Below are 25454 nucleotides of genomic sequence, written 5' to 3' on the forward strand. Positions count from 1 at the left end.
GCAGGCTCTCTGCCTACCTGCTACCTACTCTGGGCCTCTGCCTGGTACTTTAGGAGACTGGCTAAAACAGGAAGTTGCATGCAACCCAGAAGAGACAGTCTACCATGGCCCAAACAAGAGAGGTGTCCCTCCACACTCATTAGTCCATCAGGAGCTAATCAGATCCAAACTGCCCTTTTGGAAACCCTTATAGTTCAACATTAATATCTTGAGAAACACAATGAGAATAGAAATAGAATATTTCCCATCAGGAAAAAGAGAACACCAGAGATAGCTCAGATCCTTACTTGTTAGGATAGTGGGGGTTCTTTACCTTGTGAACCCACCATTTCTTATATAAACACATTCTTAACCTAGAGGTCTATGAAAGGGCATCAGGAGAACAATGAAACTCTCAAAATCACATGAAAAACACAATCTTACACATAAAAATTTTTCTATGAGGATTCTCTGTGGTGCCCATGACTCAAAGTGTGTTAAAAGCCATTGCCCTAAAATGTGACAGTATCAACCAACCAAATCTAACAGCCAAGGAAGGGGAGGTAGGAAATCAGACCACTAAGAAGATAGCCCAGAAAAACTTAATTTACTTCACTGCATTAAATATCGAATGTTTTCCTGGGGCTCAGTTGGTTAAGCGGCTGCCTTCAGATCGCATCATGATCTCAGGGTCCAGGGATCAAGGCCCATGTCAGGCTGCCTGCTCAGCAGGGAGTCTGCTTCTCACTCACCCTCTATACTCTCCCTCTGTCTCTCAAATAAATAAAATCTTTTTTTAAAAATCAAATGTTTTCAAACTATTAACTAACAGTTCCAACTGCTTTTTATTACATTCCAAAGTACTTTTTTCTTTGAACTTTAACAGATTCTTCAATTAAAGAAAAATCTACAGTAATATTGCTACCTTGTATGCTCACCAGAAATCAGTCAGCAATTATGAGAAAATAGAACTTCATTTTTTTTAAGAATCTATACCCAATTCTTTGCCAAATCTGAAATAGTCCTTTCAAATATCTCCTGAATGTTTTAGTTGTTAAATTTTGAAGCAGGCCATACACCCTAGCCCCCCCAGCCATGTTTAAATCCTAGGCCATAAGCAGAAGTGACTCAGATGCATGGAGCTATCAGAGAGGGGCAAGGCAGAAATGGGGCAGAGGGTGTCCTATCTCTCATTTTCTTTCCTTCCACCACACTTTTCCCCACAGTATTCCATAATCGTTTTCCCCATTTCTTCACCACTCATCCTTTCCAACCTGGCCTTTGTTCATTCCCTAACCACAAGGATGGTTTCATTAAACTTTTTATTTTATTTTTCCTTAAATAGTAACACACCTACGTAGCTCAAAATGCAAAGGTATACATATGTATATTATGCTTCAACAAAGAGTTTTGAGAAGTTAACCAAAGACATAAAAGGGAATATGGCACTGAAAAGTCTCCCCATCATCCCTGACCCTACATCCCACATCTTCAAAAGCAACCAATATATAAAGTACCCCTGAAATCCCGATTTGAATCTATTTGATTTTTTAGTTCAGTAACTAGGGATTCCTGCAATCCATTTCTTTCCCTTAAAAAAAAAATTTCTGCACCATATGTCTTTATAAATATGTGTGTCCTCCCCCCCTCCACCTTTTTACATAAATGTCAGAATATTTCATATGGTTTTCTAGGTCTTGGAATGTAAACAATTTATTTTCATGATTATCCCATATTAGTACCTAAAGAGCCTCTTTCCCTTTTTTTAATGACCACAGTGTATTTTCCTTGTATGGACATACCTTATTTAATTAGTCCCCCTATTATGTTTATCCATACTGCTTCCAAACTTTTGTTATTATAAACAATATGTATCACATACCATTTCTGCAAGCCTATCTGAAGAATAAATTCCCAGCAGAACCCCATGGTTACGGGGTATGTACATCTGTAATTTTGCTAGATGCTGTAATAGTGCTCTACCTAGACCCTGTGCCATAAATACTACAATACCTATTTCCTTCACACTCTTGCCAACATAGTTTTATTACCAAACTACTGGATCACTGCCAGTGAAATAATGGAAAAATAGTATCATGGAGTTGTTTCTTTCCATGAATAAGTTCCATGAACTTTTTTTGAACATTTAACGACCATTTTCATTTCCTTTTCTCTAAACTGTCAGTTTATATCTTTTGCCTAATTCTATGCTGAGAAGCTGGTCTTTTACTATTTATTAGACTATTTACACATTAGGAAAATGGGCCCTTAACCTGTAACATGAATTGCAAGTATTTTTTCTCAGTCTGATCACTAATTTTTAAAAATTGTTGACCAAAGCATAATATACATATGAAAAGTATTTATGTGTACAACTCAATGAACACATTTGTGTGGCCAGATCAACACCCTAGATCAAGAAAGAGAACTTTGTTAGCATCCTCAAAAGGCCAATCAAGCTTCCTTCCCATTACTACATGCCCATCGGAGGGTAACCAGTATCCTTACTTCTTACTCCACGAGCAGGATACATTTTGAAATATATACAAATAGATTTATATAGCAGGTACCCTTTACTCTGCCTTATTTCATTCAATACACTTGTGAAATTCATCCCCACTGCTACAAGTAGCTACACATCATTCATTCCCATTGCTACATAGCATTCCAATGTGTGAATAAACACAATCCATTCTACCATTAATGAGAATTTGGGAGTTTCTAATTCGGAGTTGATCATATAGTGCTGCTATAAATATTTTTAGTCTTTTGGTGAAGAGTACATCTATACACTGGATATATACTCTGGTGCAGAATTACCGGGGACCCTAAAGTATGAAGTTCATAAAGTTTACCTCCAAAAGCTCCTGCTAGACAAGTTTCCAAAATGGTTCTATCACTTTACACTCCCACCAGTTACACAAGAGAATTCCATGACCACTGACTTTAAGTGACACAGTCGATATCCACTGTCCAGTCTGTACCCTCTTGTTCTTTCTAAATCAAGGTATCATTGCGCAATCTTGAACTTAATTTCCAGTTTCTGGCTCACATTTCCCACCTCAAACCATAGTCATTCAAAATTCTACAATTTCTTCTAATTTTCCCATCTCAGTTCACGGTACTGCCATTTTCTCAAGTAACTCAGACCACAAACCTCAATCTTTTCTTGCCACTCTATCTACTGAAATCCAGTCACCAAATCCGAACCATGTTATTTCCAGGTCTTTCATTATCTACTTGCTTTTCATTCTCACCGTGACACCTAGATTTCTACAACATCCTAAGGAATCTCCCAATCAACTGACCATCGGTGCAAGAAGACAACTCACAAAGGAAGTTGGACAATGAAGTCTTTAGTGGCTCCCTCTTGCTTACCACACAAGCCTCAACTCTGACATGGTAGTCAAAGCTCAACCCACTCCTTGGCCCTACTCTACCTCTCCAGCTTCACCTCTTCACCTTTTATTACTCCCCTCTTCCCATATCTTGTCATAAATGCTAGCTACATTGGACTATTTACCATTCTCAAAACACACCCAGACTTCCTCATTTCATTCTCTTTCATTGGGTTTCCTATCCATTTGGAATTTCTCATGCCCTCAAACATTTACCTGTTGAAACTCTTACCTCAAAAGCTACCTCCTATGTGAAATCCTTGTCACCCACTCATGCAAGTTATTTTTCCTCTAAACTCCAAAACCATTTGGTTTATGTCTCTTATAATGCTGATGGTTGTTTTACTCTTGTCTTATCCCCCTTAGCTGATGGACAATTTCTTAGAGGCTGGAAAAATACCTTATTTGTCTCTACCTTCCGCATCATTGGATGTTTAGGAGGAGCTTAGTACAAACAGTAGTTAGAGTAACATCTTACTGTGGCATGTTCTGAGCCTACCAAAAATAAGACTAGGCTTGACAGGACGCTGAATGCCTTTCCTCATTGCAGGTTTAGAGGTGTCCAGCGCTGGAGGCCTCAGTGGCACATCATCTCCATAGACTAAGGCTCAAAATGTAATTTGTTCTGCAGACTGAAACCGGTTTTTCCCTTCACTGTCAGAGATTGTGCTAATCAACAAACCTAGCTGATATTCCTAATGCTCTCATCCTTTGAAATTTATCTTTTCTGTCACTTTTCTCCCATCGTTTCCACATTTCTTAGGTTTTACTCCAAAACGGACTGGATTTTGTAACTGCTCATTTATCATAATATTTCTTTTGTTCAGGACAGAATTTTAAAAGTGAGAATGTACAGCCTGAGGTCCCCTTTTAACTCTGCAATATGAAGGTTCTAAACTGATGTAAAAGAATGATAGTCTGACTCACTGTCCTTAAGGAAAAGGCTCAGCTCATTCTGCAATGATTAGCACTAACTCAAGCCTTTGTTCCTATAAACCACTACTGATAAGCTCAATATTACAGCTGACCCCTGAACAACATAGGTTTGAACTACACAGGTCCACTTAACAGAGATTTATTTTTTTTTTATAAATACAGGATAGTGCTGTGAATGTATTCTCTCCCTTATGGGTTTTTTTTTTTTTTCCCTTATGATTTTCTTAACTTTTTCTTCTCTCTAGCTCACCCTACTATAAGAATACAGTATATAATACATGTAACATACAAAATAGGTGTTAATTGACTATGTTATCGCTTAAGGCTTCTGGTAAAGAGTAGGCTGTCAGTAGTTAAGATTTTGGGGAGTCAAAAGTTATACAAAGATTTTGAAATACGTAAGGAGTTGGTACACCTTAACCCCCACATTGTTCCAAGGTTCAAATGTATACTCCAAAAGTGATTCGATGCGGCTAATCAATATATACAGAGTAATCTCAGAACACCATCAAAAACAATGAAGTGGTTATCAATACACTTACAACCAGATCTGAAGTCTTCATTCATCTCATCAGTTAGAGACATATTTAAATTTTGTTCTTTATTAAAAGATGTATAATACGCAAGGTCAGTGACCCATCTGCCCTCTTCATTTTGATAGACAACACTTTGTGGTAGATCTGTTTCTAAAAAATTCCAAAAATATCCAATGACATATGAAACAAAATGATATGCTTAATAATTTTACTTAGTTGACTTATCTTAGATATCAACAGTACTAAAATCTGCCCAAAACTAGTTAGAAAAAAGAAAATCCATTCCCACAAAATGAAAGTTCTCTAATGGTGGATAAGCCAGCCTTAACCCAATAAAAATCTGTAATGGAGAACTAGGGGCAAAAGGAAAAGAAAACTAAGAGTAGTACATTTCCACTAGATCTGTGAACAAAGATACAATTTCTAATCCATAAAACACAATATTTTAATGCAAAAGATAAGGCAAGTTCCACTTGAAAATATATTCCATTCAAAATGTATAAATGTTTTATACATTTCTTTACTTTTATTTTTTAAAAAAACCTACTTACCCTCTTTACTCTTTTTAATGGACTTGTAATATTCACATGTTCGCCTTTCACTAGTTGGTGACCGAAGACTATCAGTGGAATTAATTTCACTGTCACTAATAGGCTTCAAAGATGCTATGTCCACATATTTTTGAATGGACACTTTAGGCGTTTCAGTGTCTAAACATCTATCCATGGGCAAAACTCTTTCTGCACCAGATGCCAAATGCTTATTTTGATGAAGAGACCCGGCCTCCAGTTTCAAAGGGTCCATTAAGTCAAAATCACCTTTACTGGCATTTGTGTCATGAAAATAAACAGGGTTAAGTTTCACATTAGTAGCCTGGATAGTCTTCACAGGAACTTCTTCTCTTGTGCTTTCCTTTAAAAATGCATAACAGAGCAGCCATAAGTTTTGTTTTTCGTAACTTATTCTGAAACTTTATGGGAAAAAATGATGTAGTAGACATAAATGATTATTATATAAAGCATCCGACTATATTCACTCTACTCTTTTAGACTATATATGAACCAATTTTAAGCAATATACCAAAACCAAAATTCATAATGTGGTCATTGCAAACATTTATCAACAGATTCAGATATCAAAAGTGGGTCCAACATGTTCATTTTATTACAGGATGTAAGAAATGTCAGTTTAACTTTTGTAATTACCACTAAAACTCTCTACAAGGATGGCAAGTCCGTTAATGTAACCTAACTCATAAAATTAGTATGACTAACATCTCTTGAAAACAGATATATTAATACTTTTTAGAATTGATCCCATTTACTATTACACCAAAAAACCATAAGATACCTAGGAATAAACCTAACCAAAGAGGTAAAAGTAAAAGATCTGTACTCTGAAAACTATAGAACACTTATGAAATAAATTGAAGAGGACACAAAGAAATGGAAAAGGCATTCCATGCTCATGAGCTGGAAGAAACAAACATGTTAAGATGTCTATACTACCCAATGCAATCTATATACTTAATGCAATCCCTATCAAAAGATCACCAGCATTTTTCACAGAGCTAGAACAAATGATCCTAAAATTTATATGGAACCACAAAAGACCCCCAAGTAGCCAAAGCAATCCTGAAAAGAAAAGCAAATCTGGAGGCATCACAATTCCAGACTTCAAGCTATATTACAAAGCTGTAGTCATCCAAAACAGTATGGTCCTAGCACAAAAAAAGACGCATAGATCAATGGAACAGAACAGAAAAGCCAGAAATGGACCCCACAACTATATGGTTAACTAATCTTCAACAAAGCAGGAAAGAATATCCAATGGAAAAAAAGACAGTCTCTTCAACAAATGGTGTTGGGAAAACTGGAGAGGCAACACGCAAAAGAATGAAACTGGACCACTTTCTTACAACCACACATAAAAATAAATTCAAGATGGATGAAAGACCTAAATGTGAAAAAGGAAACCATCAAACTCCTAGAGGAGAACATAAGCAGCGACATCGCCGACCTCAGCCGTAGCAAATTCTCACTAGACATGTCTCCTGAGGCAAAGGAAACAAAAGCAAAAATGAACTACTGGGACTTCATCGAGATAGAAAGCTTCTGCACAGCAAAGGAAACAGTCAACAAAACTAAAGGGCAGCCTACAGAATGGGAGAAGATATTTGCAAACGACATACCTAATAAAGGGCTAGTATCCAAAATCTATAAAGAACTTACCAACTCAACACCCAAAAACCAAATAATGGGCAGAAGACATGAATAGACATTTTTCCAAAGAAGCCATCCAGATGGCTAACAGACAAATGAAAAGATACTCAACATTACTCATCATCAGGGAAATACAAATAAGAACCAAGATGAGATACCACCTCACACCTGTCAGAATGGCTCAAATTAACAACATAGGAGACAACAGATGTTGGCAAGGATGCGGAGAAAGGGGAACCCTCTTACACTGTTGATGGGAATGCAAACTGGTGCAGCCACTCTGGAAAACAGTATGGAGGTTCCTCAAAAAGTTAAAATAGTGGGGCGCTTGAGTGGCTCAGTCAGTTAAGCCCCACTCTTGATTCTGGCTCAGGTCACAATCTCACGGTTGTGGGATTAAGCCCCTCATCAGGCTCCATGCTCAGCATGAAGTCTGCTTGAGATTCTCTCTTACCCTCTGCCTCTGCCCCCTCCCCCCCCCGCTCACCCTCTCTCTCAAAATAAATAAAATCTTTGAAAAAAAATGTTAAAAATAGAACTACCCTACAACCCAGCAATTGCACTACTAGGTATTTACCCAAAGGACACAAAAATACAGATTCAAAGGGGTACATGCACCCAATATTTATAGCAGCATTATCAACAATAGCCAAACTATGGAAAGAGCTCAAGTGTCCATCTACATGGATAAATGGATAAAGAAGATGTGGTACATATATATATTATTTATATACACACACACATACACACTGGAATAATAAATACTCAGCCATCAAAAAGAATGAAATCTTGCCATTTGCAATGACATGGATGAAGCCAGAGTATTATTATGCTAAGTAAAATAAGTCAGAGAAAGACAAATACCATATGATTTCACCCATATGTGGAATTTAGGAAACAAAACAGATGAACATATGAGAATAGGGAAAGAGAGAGAGAGAAGCAAACCATAAGAGCTTTTTTTTTTTTTAAAGATTTTATTTACTTATTTGACAGAGAGAGACATACAGTGAGAGAGGGAACCCAAGCAGGGGGAGTGGGAGAGGGAGAAAGCAGGCTTCCCTCTGAACAGGGAGCCTGATGCGGGGCTAGATCCCAGGACCCTGGGATCATGACCTGAACCAAAGGCAGACACTTAACCGACTGAGCCACCCAGGCGCCCCCCATAAAAGCCTCGTAACGATAGAGTAAAAACAGGGTTGCTGGAGGGAGGTGGGTTGGGGATGGGCTAAATGGGTGATGGGCATTAAGGAGGGCACTTGTTATGATGAGCGCTGGGTGTTATATGTAAGTGATGAATCACTGCATTCTACTCCTGAAACCAATATTGCACTATATGTTAGCTAGCTAGAATTTAAATACAAATTTGAAGAAAAAAAAAAAAACCAAAATACCTTTTAACAGGAGTAAAACAGCATATACTACAGATGCCCATGAGCTGTTCAACAACAACAGCATCAGACATGGCAAATTAAGCCAGCATCTCAAAACCAAGCTCTCCAACATACTTTCCCAATTGGCATTTCTTATTCTTTCCTAGAATAACAACTGCTGAAAAAGTGCCCAAGAGCCTAGAAAACTCTTTTCAGACATTCAGCTACCATCATAATTTCAAGTGCCAATAAAGCGTTTAAGAGTAGTTTTTCTGTTATGAGATGTATGATGACAAAAACAGCCTTACAGGCAAAGTTCTTTAAAGTTAAAATACTAAAAGCAGGTAGTTCTACATAAAAGAAAAGATGCTGACTTTGGGGGAAAAAAAAAAGTCATAGGTTTAAATCCTAGTGTCAGCACTTATTTTTTTTTAAAGATTTTATTTATTTGAGAGAGAGAAGGAGACAGAGAGAGAGAGAGAGATCATGAGAGGGGGGAGGGTCAGAGGGAGAAGCAGACTCCCCGCTGAGCAGGGAGCCCGATGCGGGACTCGATCCCAGGACTCCAGGATCATGACCTGAGCCGAAGGCAGTTGCTTAACCAACTGAGCCACCCAGGTGCCCCCTAGTGTCAGCCCTTATTAACTGAGTGATCTGCCAATAATGTTATACAAAAAATACTTACATCCTACCTTAGATCAAAATAAATCCCAGGTGGCTTAAACATTTAAATGCAAAGTGCTAGGAGAAAATACCAATGAATAGTTTTATACTCTTTAGTAGATAACATCTATGTATTAACACTCTCGTGGGTTAAAAATTTCCCAGTCGTAATCCCAGGTCCTGTAAATTGTGACCTTATTTGGAAACAGGGTCTTTGCAAGTGTAAGTAAGTTAAGGATCATGAAATAAAATCATCCTGGATTTTGAAATGGGCCTTTAACCCAATGAGCAATGTCCTTATAAGAGAAAAAAGATTTAGCAGGACACAGAGACACTGAGAAAAAAGGCCATGTGAAGATGGAGGCAAATATTCAAATGATACTGCCACAAGCTAAGGACAACCAAGAGCTACCAGATGCTGGAAGAGGCAAGAAAGGAGCCTTTGGAGGGAGCTTAGCCCTTCCAATACCTTGAATTTACAACTTTTGGCTTCTAGAGCTGTGAGAATAAATTTCTATTGTTGAAGGCTACCTAATGTTGGTAATTTGTTCCTGCAGCCCTAGGAAACAAATACAAACATTAAAGCCTAAAATGCATAAGGACCGGGAGAGGGAAGGCCATCTGAAGACACAGGGAGAAAAAGGCCATCTATAAGGCAAAGAGAGAAGTACAAGGAGAAACCAACGCTGCTGAAACCTCAATCTCTGACTTTTCTAGAAGTGTAAGAAAGTAAATTTCTACTCTTTGAGCCAAATAAGTAAATAAATAAGTGAAATGTGTAAGAATCAAAATATCTCTTTAACAGAGAAAGCTTATAAAAACAATAGTTAAAATATGAATATTCCAACAGAAAAAAAGATAAGGAAACAAGGTAATGCAATTTAAAAACAGACAACTATTTTTCATATAGAATACTAGCAAAGATTAAAAAGAACCAGAGTGAAACAGAGATTTAAAAAAAAAAACAATAGATAAGATCAATGAAACTAAGAGTTGGTTCTCTGAAAAGATAAAACTGACAAACCTTTAGAGAGGCTTATCAAGATAGAGACAGAACTCAAATAAATAATATTAGAAACAAAAGAAGAAAAGACAACCAACACCACAGAAGTACAAAGGATTGTAAGAGAATACTATGAAAAATTATAACCCAATAAACTGGACAACCTGGAAGAAATGAATTAATTTCTAGAAACATACAATCTTCCAAGACTGAATCAGGAAGAAATAGAAAATCTAAACAGACTGGTTACTACTAACAAATTAATCAGTAATCAAAAAACTACCAACAAACAAAAATCCTAGACCAGATGGCTTCGCTGGTGATTTCTACCAAACATGTAAACAAGAGTTAACACCTATTCTTCCTAAACTGTTTCAAAAGCAGAAGTAATGCTTCCAAATTCATTCCACAAGACCAATATCAACCTGACACCAAAATTATAGACCATATCCCTGATAAACACAGATACAAAAATCCCCTAAAATATTAGCAAAGCAAATTCAACAACCCATTAAAAGGATCATTTACTATGATCAGGTGGTATTTATTCCAGGTATGCAAGGATGGTTCAATATTCATACAACAATCAACATAATTACCAAAATGTGAAGGCTAAAAATCATATGATCATTTCAACAGATACAGAAAAAATATTTGACATAATTCAATATCCATTTACGATAAAAACTCCAAAAGTGGGTTTAGAGGGAACACCTCAATATAATAAAGGCCATGTATGACAAACCCCAAAGCAAATCATATTCAATGGTGAAAAGCTGAAAGTTTTTCCTCTAAGATCAGGAAAAGACAAGGATGTCCACTCTCACCACTTTTATTCAACATAGTATTGGAAGTCCTAGCCCAGCAATCAGACAAGAAATCAAATAAAAGGCATCCAAATTGAAAAAAGAAACAAAACTGTCACTATTTGCACACGACATAATACCACAGATAAAAAACCCTAAGATCCCACCAAAAAACTGAGTAAAGTTGTAGGATATAAAATTAATATACAGAAATCTGTTGTGTTTCTGTACACTAATAATGAAGTAGCAAAAAGAGAAATTTTTTAAATCCTATTTACAATATCAAAAAGAATAAAATACCTAGGAATAAATTTAACCAAGGAGGTAAAAGATCTATACTTTGAAAACTGTAAGACACCAATGAAAGAAACTGAAGACGACTCAAATAAATGGAAAGATAAAACCATGTTCATGGATTGGGAAAATACTGCTAAAATTTCCATACTACCCGAAGCAATCCACAGATTTAATGCAAGACCCATTAAAATATCAATAATATTTTTCACAGAACTAGAACAAATAATCCTAAAATCTGTTTGGAACCACAAAAGACTCCAAATAGCCAAAGCAATCTTGAGAAAGAAGAACAAAAAGCAATAGTAATCAAAACAGTTATGGGTGCCTGGCCGTCTCAATAGGTGAAGCACGCAACTCTTGATCTTGGGGTTGTGAATTCAAACCCCACATTAGGTGTCGAGAATACTTAAAAAAAAATCATAAAAAAAAAAACCAGTTATGGTACTGGCACAAAAGTAGACACAGAGATCAATGGAACAGAATAGAAAGTCAAGAAATAACCCACATTTACATGGTCAATTAATCTATGACAAAAGAGGCAAGAATATACAACAGGGAAAAACAATCTCTTCAAAAAACAGTGCCGGAAAAACTAGACAGCTACATGCAAAAGAATGAAACTGGACCACTTTCTTTCACCATATACAAAAATAAACTCAAAATGAATTAAAGTCCTAAATATAAGTCCTGAAACCGTAAGACTCCTAGAAGAAAACATAAGCCATAATCTCTTAGACTTCAGCCTTAGTCTCCTCAAAGGAAACAAAAACAAAGGTAAACAATGGGGACTACATGACCCTAAATTGCTTTTGCACAGTGAAGGAAACCATCAACAAAATGAAAAAGGAATCTACTGAATAAGTGAAGGTATAAATAAGCCATATATCCAATAAGGGGTTAATATCCAAAATATATAAAGAACTCATAAAACTCAACAGTAAAAAAAATCTCAAACAATCCAATTAAAAAATGGGAAGAAGGGCGCCTGGGTGGCTCAGTTGGTTGAGTGACTGCCTCTAGCTCAGGTCATGATCCTGGAGTCCCGGGATCGAGTCCCACATCGGGCTCCCTGCTCGGCAGGGAGTCTGCTTCTCCCTCTGACCCTCTTCCCTCTCGTGCTCTCTATCTCTCATTCTCTCTCTCTCAAATAAATAAATAAAATCTTTAAAAAAATAAAAATAAAAATAAAAAACGGGAAGAAGACATGAACAGACATTTCTCCAAAGAAGACCTACAGATGGCCAACAGACACAGGAAAAGATGTTCAACATCAATCATCATCAGGGAAATGCAAATCAAAACCACAATGAGACATCACCTCATACCCGTCAGAATGGCTAAAATAAAAAACACAAGAAACAAGTGTTGGTGAGGATGTGGAAGAAAGGGAATGTCTGTGCACTGTTGGATGGGAATGTAAATTGGTGCAGGTCCTATGGGAAATAATATGAAAGTTCCTCAAAAATCAAAAACAGGGGTGCCTGGGTGGCTCAGTCAGTTAAGCGTCTGCCTTTGGCTCAGGTCATGATCCCAGGGTCCTGGGATCAAGCCCCACGTCAGGCTCTCCACTCAGTGGGAAACCTGCTTCTCGCTTAGCCTACAGCTCTGCCTGCCTGTGTGCTCTGTCAGATAAATAAATAAAATCTTTAAAAAAAAAAATCAAAAACAGAAAACCGTATGATCCAGTCATCCTACTGCTGGGTATTTATAAAAAAAAAAAAAAATGAAAATACTAATTCAAAAAGATATATGCACCCTCCAGGTTTATTGCAGCATTATTTACAATAGCCAAGATATGGAAGCAACTCAAGTGTCCATCGATAGATGAATGGATAATGAAGATGTGGTGTACACACACACACACACACACACACACACACATATATATTACTCAGCTGTAGAAAAGATTCTGCCATTTGTGACGATATAGATGGACCTAGAGGGCACTGTGCTAAGTAAAATAAGTCAAAAAAAAAAAACAAGTATGATTTCACTTCTTTGTGGAATCTAAAAAACAAAACAAATGAGCAAAACAGACACAGACTCAAGTACAGAGAACAAACTGGTAGTTGTCAGAGGGGAAGAGGGTAAAGGGATGATGGGTAAAACAGGTGAAGGGCCTTAAGAGGTACAGACTTCCAGTTGTAAAATAAGTCACAGGGATAAGAAGTACTATACAGGGACTACAGTCAATGATACCATAATAACTTTGTATGGTGACAGACGGTAACCACACTTATCAAGGTAAGCATATCATGACATATATAATTGCCAAACCACTATGTTGTACACGTGAAATCAATATAATCTTGTATGTCTATTATACTTCAATTTAAAAATGAAGAAAAAAAGAAATGTCAGAATGTTGGAAACTAGTGTCTTGAATAAAGAATGCAGCCAGGTGATAGTCTCCAGAAACACTGCACTATCTGATGAAATGCATCTGAACCCTTTATGTGCTTGGCTGAGGAAGCAATGAGGCAAAGCTAGCATCTGTGGAATTATGACTGAAAGCCTCCCATGTCAGAATCCCGCCCAGGCTGAATGATAGGCAGCGACATGGGGCCTCAGCAACCATCCTGTCAAACGTACAAACATGCACTGTTGGTGGGAAACCCGGTACTAAACCAGGTTTGGTAGATGACCTACTTCTGATTTGGGGTTCCCTCCACAGCAGAGCCGCTCTCTTGCTGTGATCTAATAATAAATAATACAAAGACAAATGCAGCTGCTTTGACAGTTTTTAAACCTAAACACAAAATAGGTTTTTGTTTATATTTTGAGAATATAACTCTCCCAGGAAAACTTGAGTTAGGAAATGTGAGGAGAAAGGAAAAAGTAAAAGCAACCCAAAGTTCTCTTAGGAGGTGGGGTGTCAAAAGGAGATAAGGAAATTATTTGAAAGTCCCATCTTACTGGCATCTAAAAGAAACAAAGAGGCAATCAAAATGCCCTGGTGGGAACATGCTGATGTCATCTCAAATAATGGCTGAAAAATATGGCTGAGAATGATTTAAGGAAGAGAAAAAATGCCCTCCAAATAATGAAAAAACAGTATCCCTCATAGACTCTAACCATTGATTTTAAGATTTGCCATTATTGTATGTACCACTAAGACAGAGAACACTAAACTATGACATATCAGTAACTATAAGACACATATTGATTTCAGAAGTGTTAAAATATGAAAAATGTATATCTTATATTAATGAAAAAAATCAAAAAAATTCCAAATGCTTAAGGAGGAAAAACGGGAGGGAAGGAAGGGGAGAGCAGGGATAAACAGTACAATAAAAATTTTGAAAATGATAAAAACCATGTAAAGTAAATATCAAATGAAGGAAATATAAAAATAAAATCAAGAATATTAATCATTACACTAAGTATTAAAGGATTAACTAGTTAATCAAAAAACAGACTACCAAATTACATCAAAAAGTAAAACCTAGGGGTAGCTGGGTGGCTCAGTCTGAGTATCCAACTCGATTTCAGCACAGGTCAAGATCTCAGGGTCATGAGACTGAGCCCCACATCAGGCTCCACACTCAGCGTAGTCCGTTTGTCCCTCTCCCTCCCCCTCTGCTCCTCCCACACACCCCCAGCCCCTTGCCACCACTTGCACACACATGCACACAATCTCAAATAAATAAAATCTTAAAAAAAAAGTAAAACCTAGCTACATGCTATTTATTAGAAACCCTGTAAACAAATGATAAAGAAAAATGTAAATGGGATGGAAAAGAAGATAACAAGTATACACAAAATACAGAAAAAGCAAGGGTATCAATACTAACAGACAAAGAAGAATTTAAGGTTACAAGCACTGAATAGGATAAAAAAGAAGGGCAGTATTACTAATAATTAGTGAGGTTATAAATCTATAATCTTATATGCAGTACACATAGCAGAGAAGTACATAAAGAAAAAATCGGAGGTGCAAAAATAATTTGGTAAAAATTCAATTAAAATTGGACACTTTGACTTATCTTTTCTGGAATTGATACATCTAGTACAGAAAAATAAAAGTGATCATATGGGGAGCCTGGGTGGCTCAGTCAGTTAAGCGGTCAACTCTGTGGAGGGCAACCCCTATTTTTAGTATGCTTTGCTAGAGCCAGAGAAGCAGTAAGGATTTTGTCTCGAATTACCAGGTTCCTGTCTTCTGACTGCAGACCTGCAGGCACAGAGGCTGGTCACCAGTAATTCAACCCCCACCAGCTAAAATGATCTCCACCATATTGAAAGGAGTCGTACCTATTTCTTTAAATATTCAAAAACAACCATGTATAGAGAAAATTAAGAGAGCTGCTATACATGCCCAGGAAAAAAACACAGGCTCAGAAAGGACCTGTAAAACCTTAACTTTCACCCTATGCACATCCCTGCACAGACATACTCTATAAAAATAAAACAAAGAGCAAACCCTAGAGAAAAGGGAGAATGTAATTTCCAGAGTTATCACATAAGATTCAAATGTCCAGTATGCAACAAAAAATCACAAGGCATACAAAGAAACAAGAAAGCGTGATCCATTCAAAGGAAAAAAATAAATCAACAGTGAATGTACATGAGGAAACCTGTGTATCAGATTTACTAGACAAAGACTTTGAAAATAACTGTCTTAAAGATGCTCAAAAAGCTAAAGGAAGATATGGACAAGCAAGAAAATGATCAATGCACAATATGTGTAACAATAAAGAGGTAAGTTTTAAAAAGAGCCAAACAGAAATTCTGGAACTGAAAGGTACAATAACTGAAGTGAAAAATTCACTAGAGGGGTTTGAAAACAGATGTACACAAGCAGGATAAAGATACAGCAAACTTGAAAATAGGACAATTGAAATTACAAAGCTTCAGAAAAATGAACAGAGTCTAAGGAACCTGTGGAATATCATCAACACATTGTGGACCAACACCACTTTCTGCAAAACACAGAAGAGAAAAAGGGAAAGAAATTACGGCTGTAATAAGCAATGCAAGCAATACAAGCTACAGTATTTCTAATAATACTAATGTATTTCTCTTATGATTTCCTTAATTTATTCTTTAGCTTACTTTACTGTAAAAATATAGTATATGACATATACAACATACAAAATATTTATCACTCCTTATGTTATCAGTAAGGCTTCTAGTTAATAGTAGGCGATTAGTAGTTAAATTTTGGGAACTCAAAAGTAGTAGTTTCTATGCTGAGTTCCTTAGATGTCATTAAGGAAAATGGGCTGCTAATCTTGCCAAAAAGAGGACAGAAAATTGTCACCTCATGGTAACACAAACCATATGACCTTATGATATGGGAAAAAGAAGACATCTCATGGAATAATGTAACATACTTTATGGTTGACCCACAGGTAGGAATCTCCCCCCATCTAAGCAACAAAGCTTTAATGCAAGTGCTCATTCCACACTGGAACCTCAGCAGCCAAAGGCCACTCTCACCATCCCTCCACACTCAATGCCCTCCTTCAACCACAGCTGCAGGCTTCAGGACTTTACATTTATAGGGCCTGAATGCTCCTCTAGAACCTGGCCCTCTTATGATTACATCCTGTTTTAGAAAATGGACTGGAAATGAATCATCAGAAACTATGGTTTTACTTAGAAAGACTTCAAAACTCCAAAAAACTTTTAGAACGTAACTCAGTCAGAACTTGGGGACTTCCTTCAATAAGTATGATGAGATTCAATAACCAGGATTCTGCCTTATTTTATAGTTATCCAAGTATTTCTTTTATTTTCCTACCATGTTTCACGAGGGAAGATTATCTTTGTATAACCTACAATACCAAGCACCGTACCTATCACCAAGATGTTACCAATGATTCTTTTTAAAATCACCTGACCAAGATGCCAAGGAATTTGTGAGATTCAACAATATTAAAACTATTGTTTTTTAATGACAAATAATTACTAATTAGAAAAATAATTATTATAACAGAATAAAGTCCTTAGCCTAAAATTAAATGGCCATGAATAGACAGATTTATAAAATTTATCAAATATCACATTTTGACAAAAATCAAGATTAATAGATGCTGTCTCCCTTTTCTCATTGGCTATCTCTAATCAGCTGAGAGCTGGACTATTAACTAGATATATTATAACTCCATGACTATACGTAATTATAACTCAGATGACTATACATATGACCAAGCATCCATAGTACTATCTTAGAAGGAAAAACCCATCAACTCTGAACACTTGTTCTGGTTACCTGAGGCAAGGGGCTCTGTACTCTATTCGTGCATAACTGGTTCTTTGGATGAGTAAGAAATTCTTGAAGCTGCTGACTAAGCAACTTTTGGATAAGTAAAATATTCCTATATATAAGAAAAGTACTATACTGTAGAATACAACCACTGTACTGAGAATTCAGAAAAATAAATGCAGTCTAGAGTTACTGAAAAGTAACCAAGGACTTCATGAAAGATTGGAAAGATGATCAAAATCTGGATTAGGGAAGAAAGGAAGAAAACAAAGTAGGAACAGGAATTTGTAGAAGAAACATACAAGAGAAAAACAGATTAATATGGGGCCAGATTATAAAGCATTTTAAGGATTATTAATTTGAAACACTGAGGCATAGAAAGTATTTTATGTATTATATACATTAAAAGCCATTGTAACAAAATTAACCTGTTGTTGACAAATATAACGGAATGGCACAATAAATCAGACATGAGGTAGTAAGCATCTTCAACTTGAGTAGTGGTAAAGGAAATAAAGAGGAAACCTAAGACACAGTCCTGAGAACACACTGAGAGAAATTAGGTTTTCTGAGCTTCATTGCCTTTAAAATGACAATCCCATCATCACTTACTGCCTTAATCAAAAAGGATTACTATGAAGATAAGTAACTGTCTCTGTATATACCAACACACACATTCCCTCTAAATTAAAAATCATCATACAACCCTGAGGCATACATTACTTTTAAAAAGGCGACAAAGAATTGGTAAGAGTCAGAAATGACTACCAAGTTTCAAGTGTAGGAGTAATGGGTTACTATTAACAAACAGAAAACAACGAATGGAAAACAAACACGCTTGAGCAAGGTTAAAGATCAACAGTTTGCTTTTTTATTTAATGTTCTGTTACCAAGCTGAAGAATTTTTCAAATGAATGATCTAAATGCAAGTCAAAAATATTTAAATTTAAGAAAACGTATGTAATTATATTTTTAATATAATCTTAGTGATCTCAAAGATACATACCAACACACACATAAAACATTATCAGTAGGGAAACTTTTTAATATTTTTTCTATATTTTCCAGAAATCAGCAGTTGTTACTATGAAAAAAAAACTGGTATCATTCAAAAGGCTTTTTATCCTTTTCATAGAAAATTTGAAGAAAATGCATATAAACTTACTCTGCCATGATGTGGGACAATACCCTTCAAACTGTCTGCCCTTTCTTTCTCTTGTTCAATTCTCTGAGTACTAGAAGAACATGATAATACACCATCTATATGCCTTCTATTATCTCCAGTATCTACAAAATTGCCTGAAATACAAGAAAAAAAATTAAAAGAGCAATGTCAAAGTCTCAGTAATCTAATAACTACTTTTTTTTTAAAGATTTTTTATTTATTGTATTTATTTGAAAAGAGAGAGACAGAGATAGCGAGAGAGAGCACAGGCAGGGAGAAGAGGGAGAAGCAGGCTCCCCGCTAAGCAGGGAGCCCGATGTGGGACTTGATCCCAGGACCTTGGGATCATGACCTGAGCCAAAGGCAGATGCTAAACCGAATGAGCCACCCAGGCGCCCCAAAACTGCTTCTTGCTATTCAAATTATTTTATGTAAACGTAGTTAATTAACAATCATATGACAAATACAGCAATTTGCATACAAGAAAAAGTAACCATCAGTAAGAGACAACAGGAAATGTGACAAACTGCGACCACACAAAGAATTCATTTTTAATTTTCAAATGTCTGAATAAAACACACTCATTTGTAATAAGAAATGCAAGCAATACCCACCGCAGTATTTCTAATAATACTAATGTATTCTTTTGAAAACTTTTAGATTGTTTAAAAATTTGAAAGAATTCAACAGTTAACACAGGTTACATTATACCAAAGAAATGAATCTTTGGAAAAAAGGCAAAGTCATATAGAATTTAAGAACAATGGTATTAAGAGGGCAAGTGTTGTGATGAGCACTGGGTGTTACACGCAACTAATGAATCACTGAACACTACATCAAAAACTAATAATGTACTGTATGGTAGTTAACATAATAAAAAATAAAATAAAATCTTAAAAAAAAAAAAACAATGGAGTCATATTTCAACACTTACTGGTCCCAGGCAGACAAACAACATGGCCTACTTCAGACTCTTTGTGGGTTGTTTCAGAATTTCCTGAAGAGTGTGAGCCATGGGAAATCAAAGAGCTGTTATTTTCTGATTGAGATTTATAGCTATCATTTTCATTTGCCTGTTGAAAAAATATCTTAGCTGTATTAATTTTTTTAAATTAAAACCAAATATTTTTAGGGGAAAAACATGAGAAGCAGAGAATGACTTCTTGACAGAAGGATGCCAGGTAATTAATGTAGAAGGAATTGGAAACATCACCATTATAATCACCAGAGGAATAGTTGTTTCTAGGAGGCCTCAGCAATGATACTAAATTCAGTTTGTGAAAGGTTCTTGGGGAATAAGAAGTTAACATGGCCTCAATGCCTCATTCCCCAGATTACTTATTGATAACAAAGGAGAAAAGAAAGGCACCTACACTAGGAGACATCTAGCCAACAACACATTAACCAAGATTATCAAACACAACATCACCAATAGTGGGACCAACAGACTTCTACATCTCCTGATGTGATACAAGAAGCATATATCATACTTATGTTCAATCTTAACCTGTTCATGATATACATGCTTACTTTGAATTCTTGCCAAAATCTTTGATCAGGAGGGGAAAAAAGCAATCAGATATAACCAGCTTATGGGTCATTTTACAAAAACTTTAATGACATGGAAGAACTACTCCAAAGTGAAATACTAAAGAGATAGGACAACCAGAAGCAACTGTAATCCTTGATTAAATCCTAGATCAAAAACAATGAAAGTGAAGGACATTTTGGAGACAACTGGATAAATGTGAATATGGACTGTATATTCATTTACATTACTGTATCAAAGTTAGATAACAGAAGTGAGATTATGCAGGAAAATATCTTTATTTGCAGGAAAAAATGTCAAAGTATTAGGGTGACATGTCAAAATATCTGCAAATTCCTCTTAAATGATACAGGAAAAAAGTATTCATGGAAGAACAAAGAAAACATAAAGATGGCCAAATGTTAACAATTGGTTAATTTGGATGAGGGGCATACACATGTTCACTGTGATATTCTTCAATTTTTCTGCAGAGGAAGGAAAAGTAAGAAGCAGCAAGAAAGGATGGACAAGGTATTTCTCATCACTTTCTATCTGGAAAAACAGAGACCAAAAAAACCAAAAGCATATGTTTTATGGTAATATCTAATGAGACCAGTAATAGTTTTCTAAAGTCAAATTTCTGAAAAACCGTAAGATTGGAACATACCTGACATGGATCACTTGTGGGTAATTTAAAATCTTTTTCTGGATGTTCCTGTTCTAGGTCTTCATATATCATTCCTGGAATAGCCAGTTGCTCAAAGTAAGCCTCCAAATGTTCATCATAAAACTCTTCATCATCAATATCATCATCTACTGGTAAAATGGTAAGAAAAAGAAAAAGGAAACATTTTAAAGTACTGACTGAACGATAATATTTAATCAAAAGGGTTGATAAAGACTTCTGAGGAAGAAGGCAGAGTAGGAGGTCCCTAAGCTCACCTCATTATATGGATACAACTAGATAACACCCACGTAAGTGTGAATAACCCAGAAAAGGATCCAAAGACTGGCAGAGCAAACACTCCACAGCTAAATGTAGAGAAGAGGCCACATCAAAGAGGATAGGAAGGGCAGAGACACAGTCAGGAGCTAAATGAACCCATGGGATAGTCTTCAAAAGGGAGGGATTCCAAGGGTGCAGAGAGGGGAGAGAAACAGACCCTCACACCAGGCACCCTAGGCATGGGGAAGACAAACCCCCAAGACATTTGGCTTTGAAAAACACAGGAGTCAAATTTCACAAGTTCTTTCAGTCACTGGGGCATACCACCTGGAACTTTAAGAATCAGTGGGTTTGGCTCTGGCAGAGCCAAGAGGGCAAAAGGAAATGGAGTCCCTGCCTTTAAAAAGCACAACAAACAGCCCTGCAGAGATACAACATAGAAGCAACAGTCTGAAAACCACCTATGGTATGCAGATTTGTTGACTAATTTTGGTGCATATGCTGGAGAAGTAGGGATCTTTGGGAGACTTCAGGAACAAAGGAGCTGGTAGGCACTATTTCCCTTCCCTACTCCCCAGCCTAGATACACAAACACCTGCGGGGACCAGTGGAGCTAAGACACTCACTAGGTAACTTGCTAACAGTGCACCCTGCCCCACACTCTCCTGCAGCTACACCCCTTCCAATATGCTCTTGGCCAGAGCACATCCAAAGTAGTGCCACAAGCCTGGCAGTGTGCAAGCAGCCCTGACAAGGGCCAGCACCACTCCAAAATGACTTCTGCCCCAGGGAGAAAGAAAGATAACCACATACATATCAAGACTGTGGTCCCAGGAGAAGGCTGAAGACAGAGAGCTAATCTGACTGCAGGCCCCACCCACCAATGAAAGCTTCCCAGGGGACAACACAGAGAAAGCACCTTGCAGTTTGGTGCTACCACAGCTCTGGAAACACCTGGTCTGAACTCATCTCAAGCCCAAGGCAGCCCCAGAGTGGCCCATTACAACACAGGGACCAAACCCTGCCCATAACAGACAAAAGAAACTCCAAGTGACTGCACTGAAGGCAAAAGCGGCTCAGCCACAATAGCAGGGCACACGCAACACACACAGGAGATACCCCTTAAGCACCAGGTTCTGGTAAACAGGGGAAACTGCACTGGGGGGCACTACAGGACCTTTTCTTCATAAGGCAGCCACTTTCAAGAGCAGGAGATGTAGCTGACTGTCGAACCATATAGAAACAGACACAGAGAGTTAGACAAAATAAAGACAGAGGAATATGTCCCAGATGAAAGAACAGGACAAAAATCAAAGCAATAGACCAAAGATAAGTAATATTCCTATAGAGAATTTAAAGTAATGGTCATAAAGATATGCACTGACTAGAGAAAAAAGTAGAGGACATCAATGAAACCCTTAAAAAGGAAATAGAAAACAAAAACATAAAAAAAGTTGAACCATTTCATAACTAAAATTAAAAATACATGGAATAGATGAACTAAATAGACTAGATAAAGCACAGGAATGGATTAGCAACCTGGAAGACAAAATAATGGAAGACATTCAAGCTGAACATTAAGAGAGAAACAATAATAATAAAAAAGTGAAAATAGACTTAGAGAACTCAGTGACACCATCAAATGTAATAATATTCACATTATAGGGATCCCAGAAGGAGAAAACAGAGAAAAGGGGGCAGAAAACTTATCTGAAGACACAACAGCTGAAAACATCCTGAATCTGGAGAAGGAAACAGAAATCCAGATCCTGAAGGCACAGAGAGTCCCCAACAAAAATCAACCCAAGAAGGTCCACACCAAGACACATAGCAATTAAAATGGCAAAAAATAGAGATAGAGAATTCTAAAGGCAGCAAGAGAGCTGGGGCGACTGTGTGGCTCAGTCAGTTAAGTATCTGACTCTTGATCTCAGCTCAGGTCTTGATCTCAGGGTCGTTAATTTAAGCCCCACGTTGGGCTCCATGCCTTAAATAGATAAAAATAAAAATAAATAAAAGCAGCAAGAGAAAAGAAAACAGTTACATGCAAGGGAATCCCCATAAAGTTATCAGCGGATTTTGCAGAATTTTGCAGGCCAGAGGGACTGGCATGAAATATTCAATTGGCTGAAAGGAAAAAACATGCAGTCAAGAATACTCTATCCAGCAAGGCTATCATTCAGAATAAAGAGAAAGAGAGTTTCACAGACAAACAAAACTTAAAGGACTTCAAGACCATTAAACCAGCCCTACAAGAAATGTTAAAAGGCAATTCTTTAACTGGAAAGACGTTAAGTAGGAGTACGAAAGGTAGGAAGCACAAAGGCAGTAAAAATAAGTGTATAAGAATTAATCAAGGGATTCACAAAATAAAAGGATGTTAAGCATGACACATACCTAAAACATACATATACCTAAAACGTGGAGGGGAGAGAAGTAAAGAATGGGTTGAAACTTAAGCGACCATCAAATTAATAGACTGCTATATGCAGAAGATGTTATATACAAACCTAATGATCACCACAAATCAAAAATCAGTAATAGATAAGGAAATAATAAAGAGAAAGGAATCCAAGTACATCACTAAAGAATGCCACCAAACCCTGAGAGAAGAGAAAGAGAAGAAAAAAACAGAACTACATAAACAGACATAAAACAAGTAACAAAATGGTAGTAAGTACATACTTAGCAATAATTACTTTGAATGTAAATGGACTAAACACTCCGATCAAAAGACACATGGTGACTGAGTGGATGAAAAAGCAAGACCCATCTATAAGCTGACTATAAGAGACTCATTTCAGACCTAAAGAACCATGCAGATCGAAATTGAAGGAAAGAAGCATTTATCATGCAAAAGGAAGTGAAAAGAAAGCCAGGGAAGCAATATTTATATTGGACAAAATAGACTATAAAACAAAGAAGGTAACAAGAAACAAAGAAGGACACTACATAAACATAAAGGGGACAATCCAACAAGATATAGCAATTATAAATATATATGCACCCACCATGGGAGCACCCAAATACATTAAGCAACGGGTAACAAATATGCAAAATGTAAACAACAGTAACACGGTAACAATATAGGGCTTTAACACCACACTTACAGCAATGGACAGATCATCCAAACAGAAAATCAACAAAGAAACAGTGACTTTGAATGACACGCTGGACCAGATGGATCTAATAGATATATTCGGAGCATTCCATCCTAAAACAGCAGAATACTTCACAAGCGCACAAGAAATATTCTCCAGAATAGATTACAAAGTAGACCACAAAACAAGTCTCACCAAATTCAAAAAGACTCAAGTCACACCATGCATCTTTTCTTAGCACAACACTATGAAACCAGAAATCAAACACAAGAAACTATCTGGAAAGAACACAAATACATGGACATTAAATAACATGATACTAAGCAATAAATGGGTCAACAAGAAATCAAAGAGGAAATCAAACAATACATAAACAAATGAAAATGAAAATACAACAGTCCAAAATCTTTGGGATGCAGCAAAAGCTGTTCTAAGACGAAAGTTTGTAACAATACAGACCTATCTCAAGAAGCCAAGAAAAATCTCAAACAATCTAACCTTACAAATAAAGGAGCTAGAAAAAACAAACAAAACCCAACAACAGTAGAAGGAAGGAAATAATAAAGATTAGAGTAGAAATAAATGAAATAGAAACTAAAAAACAACAGAACAGATCAATGAAACCAGAAGCTGTTTCTTTGAAAAGATAACAAAATTGATAGATTTTTAGCAGTACTCATTTAAGAGAGAGAGAGAGAACTCAAACAAAATCAGGAATGGAAGAAGAGAAATAACAACTGACACCAAAGAAATACAAAGGATTATAATATTATGAAAAATTATATGATAACAAATTGGGACAACCTAGAAGAAATGGATAAATTCATAGAAACATGTAACATCCCAAAAGTGAATCAGGGAAAAATAGGAAAACTGAACACACTGATTACCAGCAAAGAAATTTATTTTACTTTTTTTTAAGATTTTATTTATTTATTTGAGAGAGAGAGGAGGGGCAGAGGAAGAGGGAGAAGCAGACTCCTTGCCGAGCAAGGAGCCTGACGCAGGACTCGACCCCAGGACCCCAGGATCACGACCCAAGCTGAAGGCAGACGCCCAACTGACTGAGCCACACAGGTGCCCCACCATCAAAGAAATTTAATCAGTAATCAAAAACACACAACCAAAGTCTAGGACCAGATGGCTTCACAGGTGAATTCTACAAAACATTTAAAGGAAAGTTAGTATCTATTCTTCTCAAACTCTTCCAAAAACTAAAAGAGGAAAGAAAGCTTCCAAATACATTCTATCATTACCCTGATACCAAAATCAGATAAAAACACTATTAAA

General features: G+C 36.7%; 1 protein-coding gene across 15 annotated transcripts in view; it reads right to left on the reverse strand.

The window, feature by feature from the left end:
* LOC113912299 (nucleoporin SEH1) overlaps positions 1–25454 on the reverse strand; it is a 175844-nt gene that overhangs the window by 83475 nt on the left and 66915 nt on the right. For 11 of the 15 annotated variants that reach the window (XR_003516796.2, XR_003516797.1, XM_027575268.2 and 8 more), the window contains 5 exons: positions 20785–20930; positions 19524–19662; positions 18590–18723; positions 5401–5761; positions 4856–4999 (listed from right to left, as the gene is read on the reverse strand). Coding sequence is in view for 11 of the 15 variants with exons in the window: in XM_027575268.2 (XP_027431069.2) it covers positions 4856–4999; positions 5401–5761; positions 18590–18723; positions 19524–19662; positions 20785–20930 (924 nt within the window). In the remaining 4 variants the exon portion in view is untranslated. Of the gene's footprint in view, positions 1–4855; positions 5000–5400; positions 5762–18589; positions 18724–19523; positions 19663–20784; positions 20931–25454 lie in introns of those variants that run through there. The other 4 variants (XM_027575271.2, XM_027575270.2, XR_003516798.1 and 1 more) reach the window with 4 other exon arrangements.

This window comes from Zalophus californianus, chromosome 14 (assembly GCF_009762305.2).
Source record: "Zalophus californianus isolate mZalCal1 chromosome 14, mZalCal1.pri.v2, whole genome shotgun sequence".
In the NCBI taxonomy this organism is placed as follows: Eukaryota; Metazoa; Chordata; class Mammalia; order Carnivora; family Otariidae; genus Zalophus; species Zalophus californianus.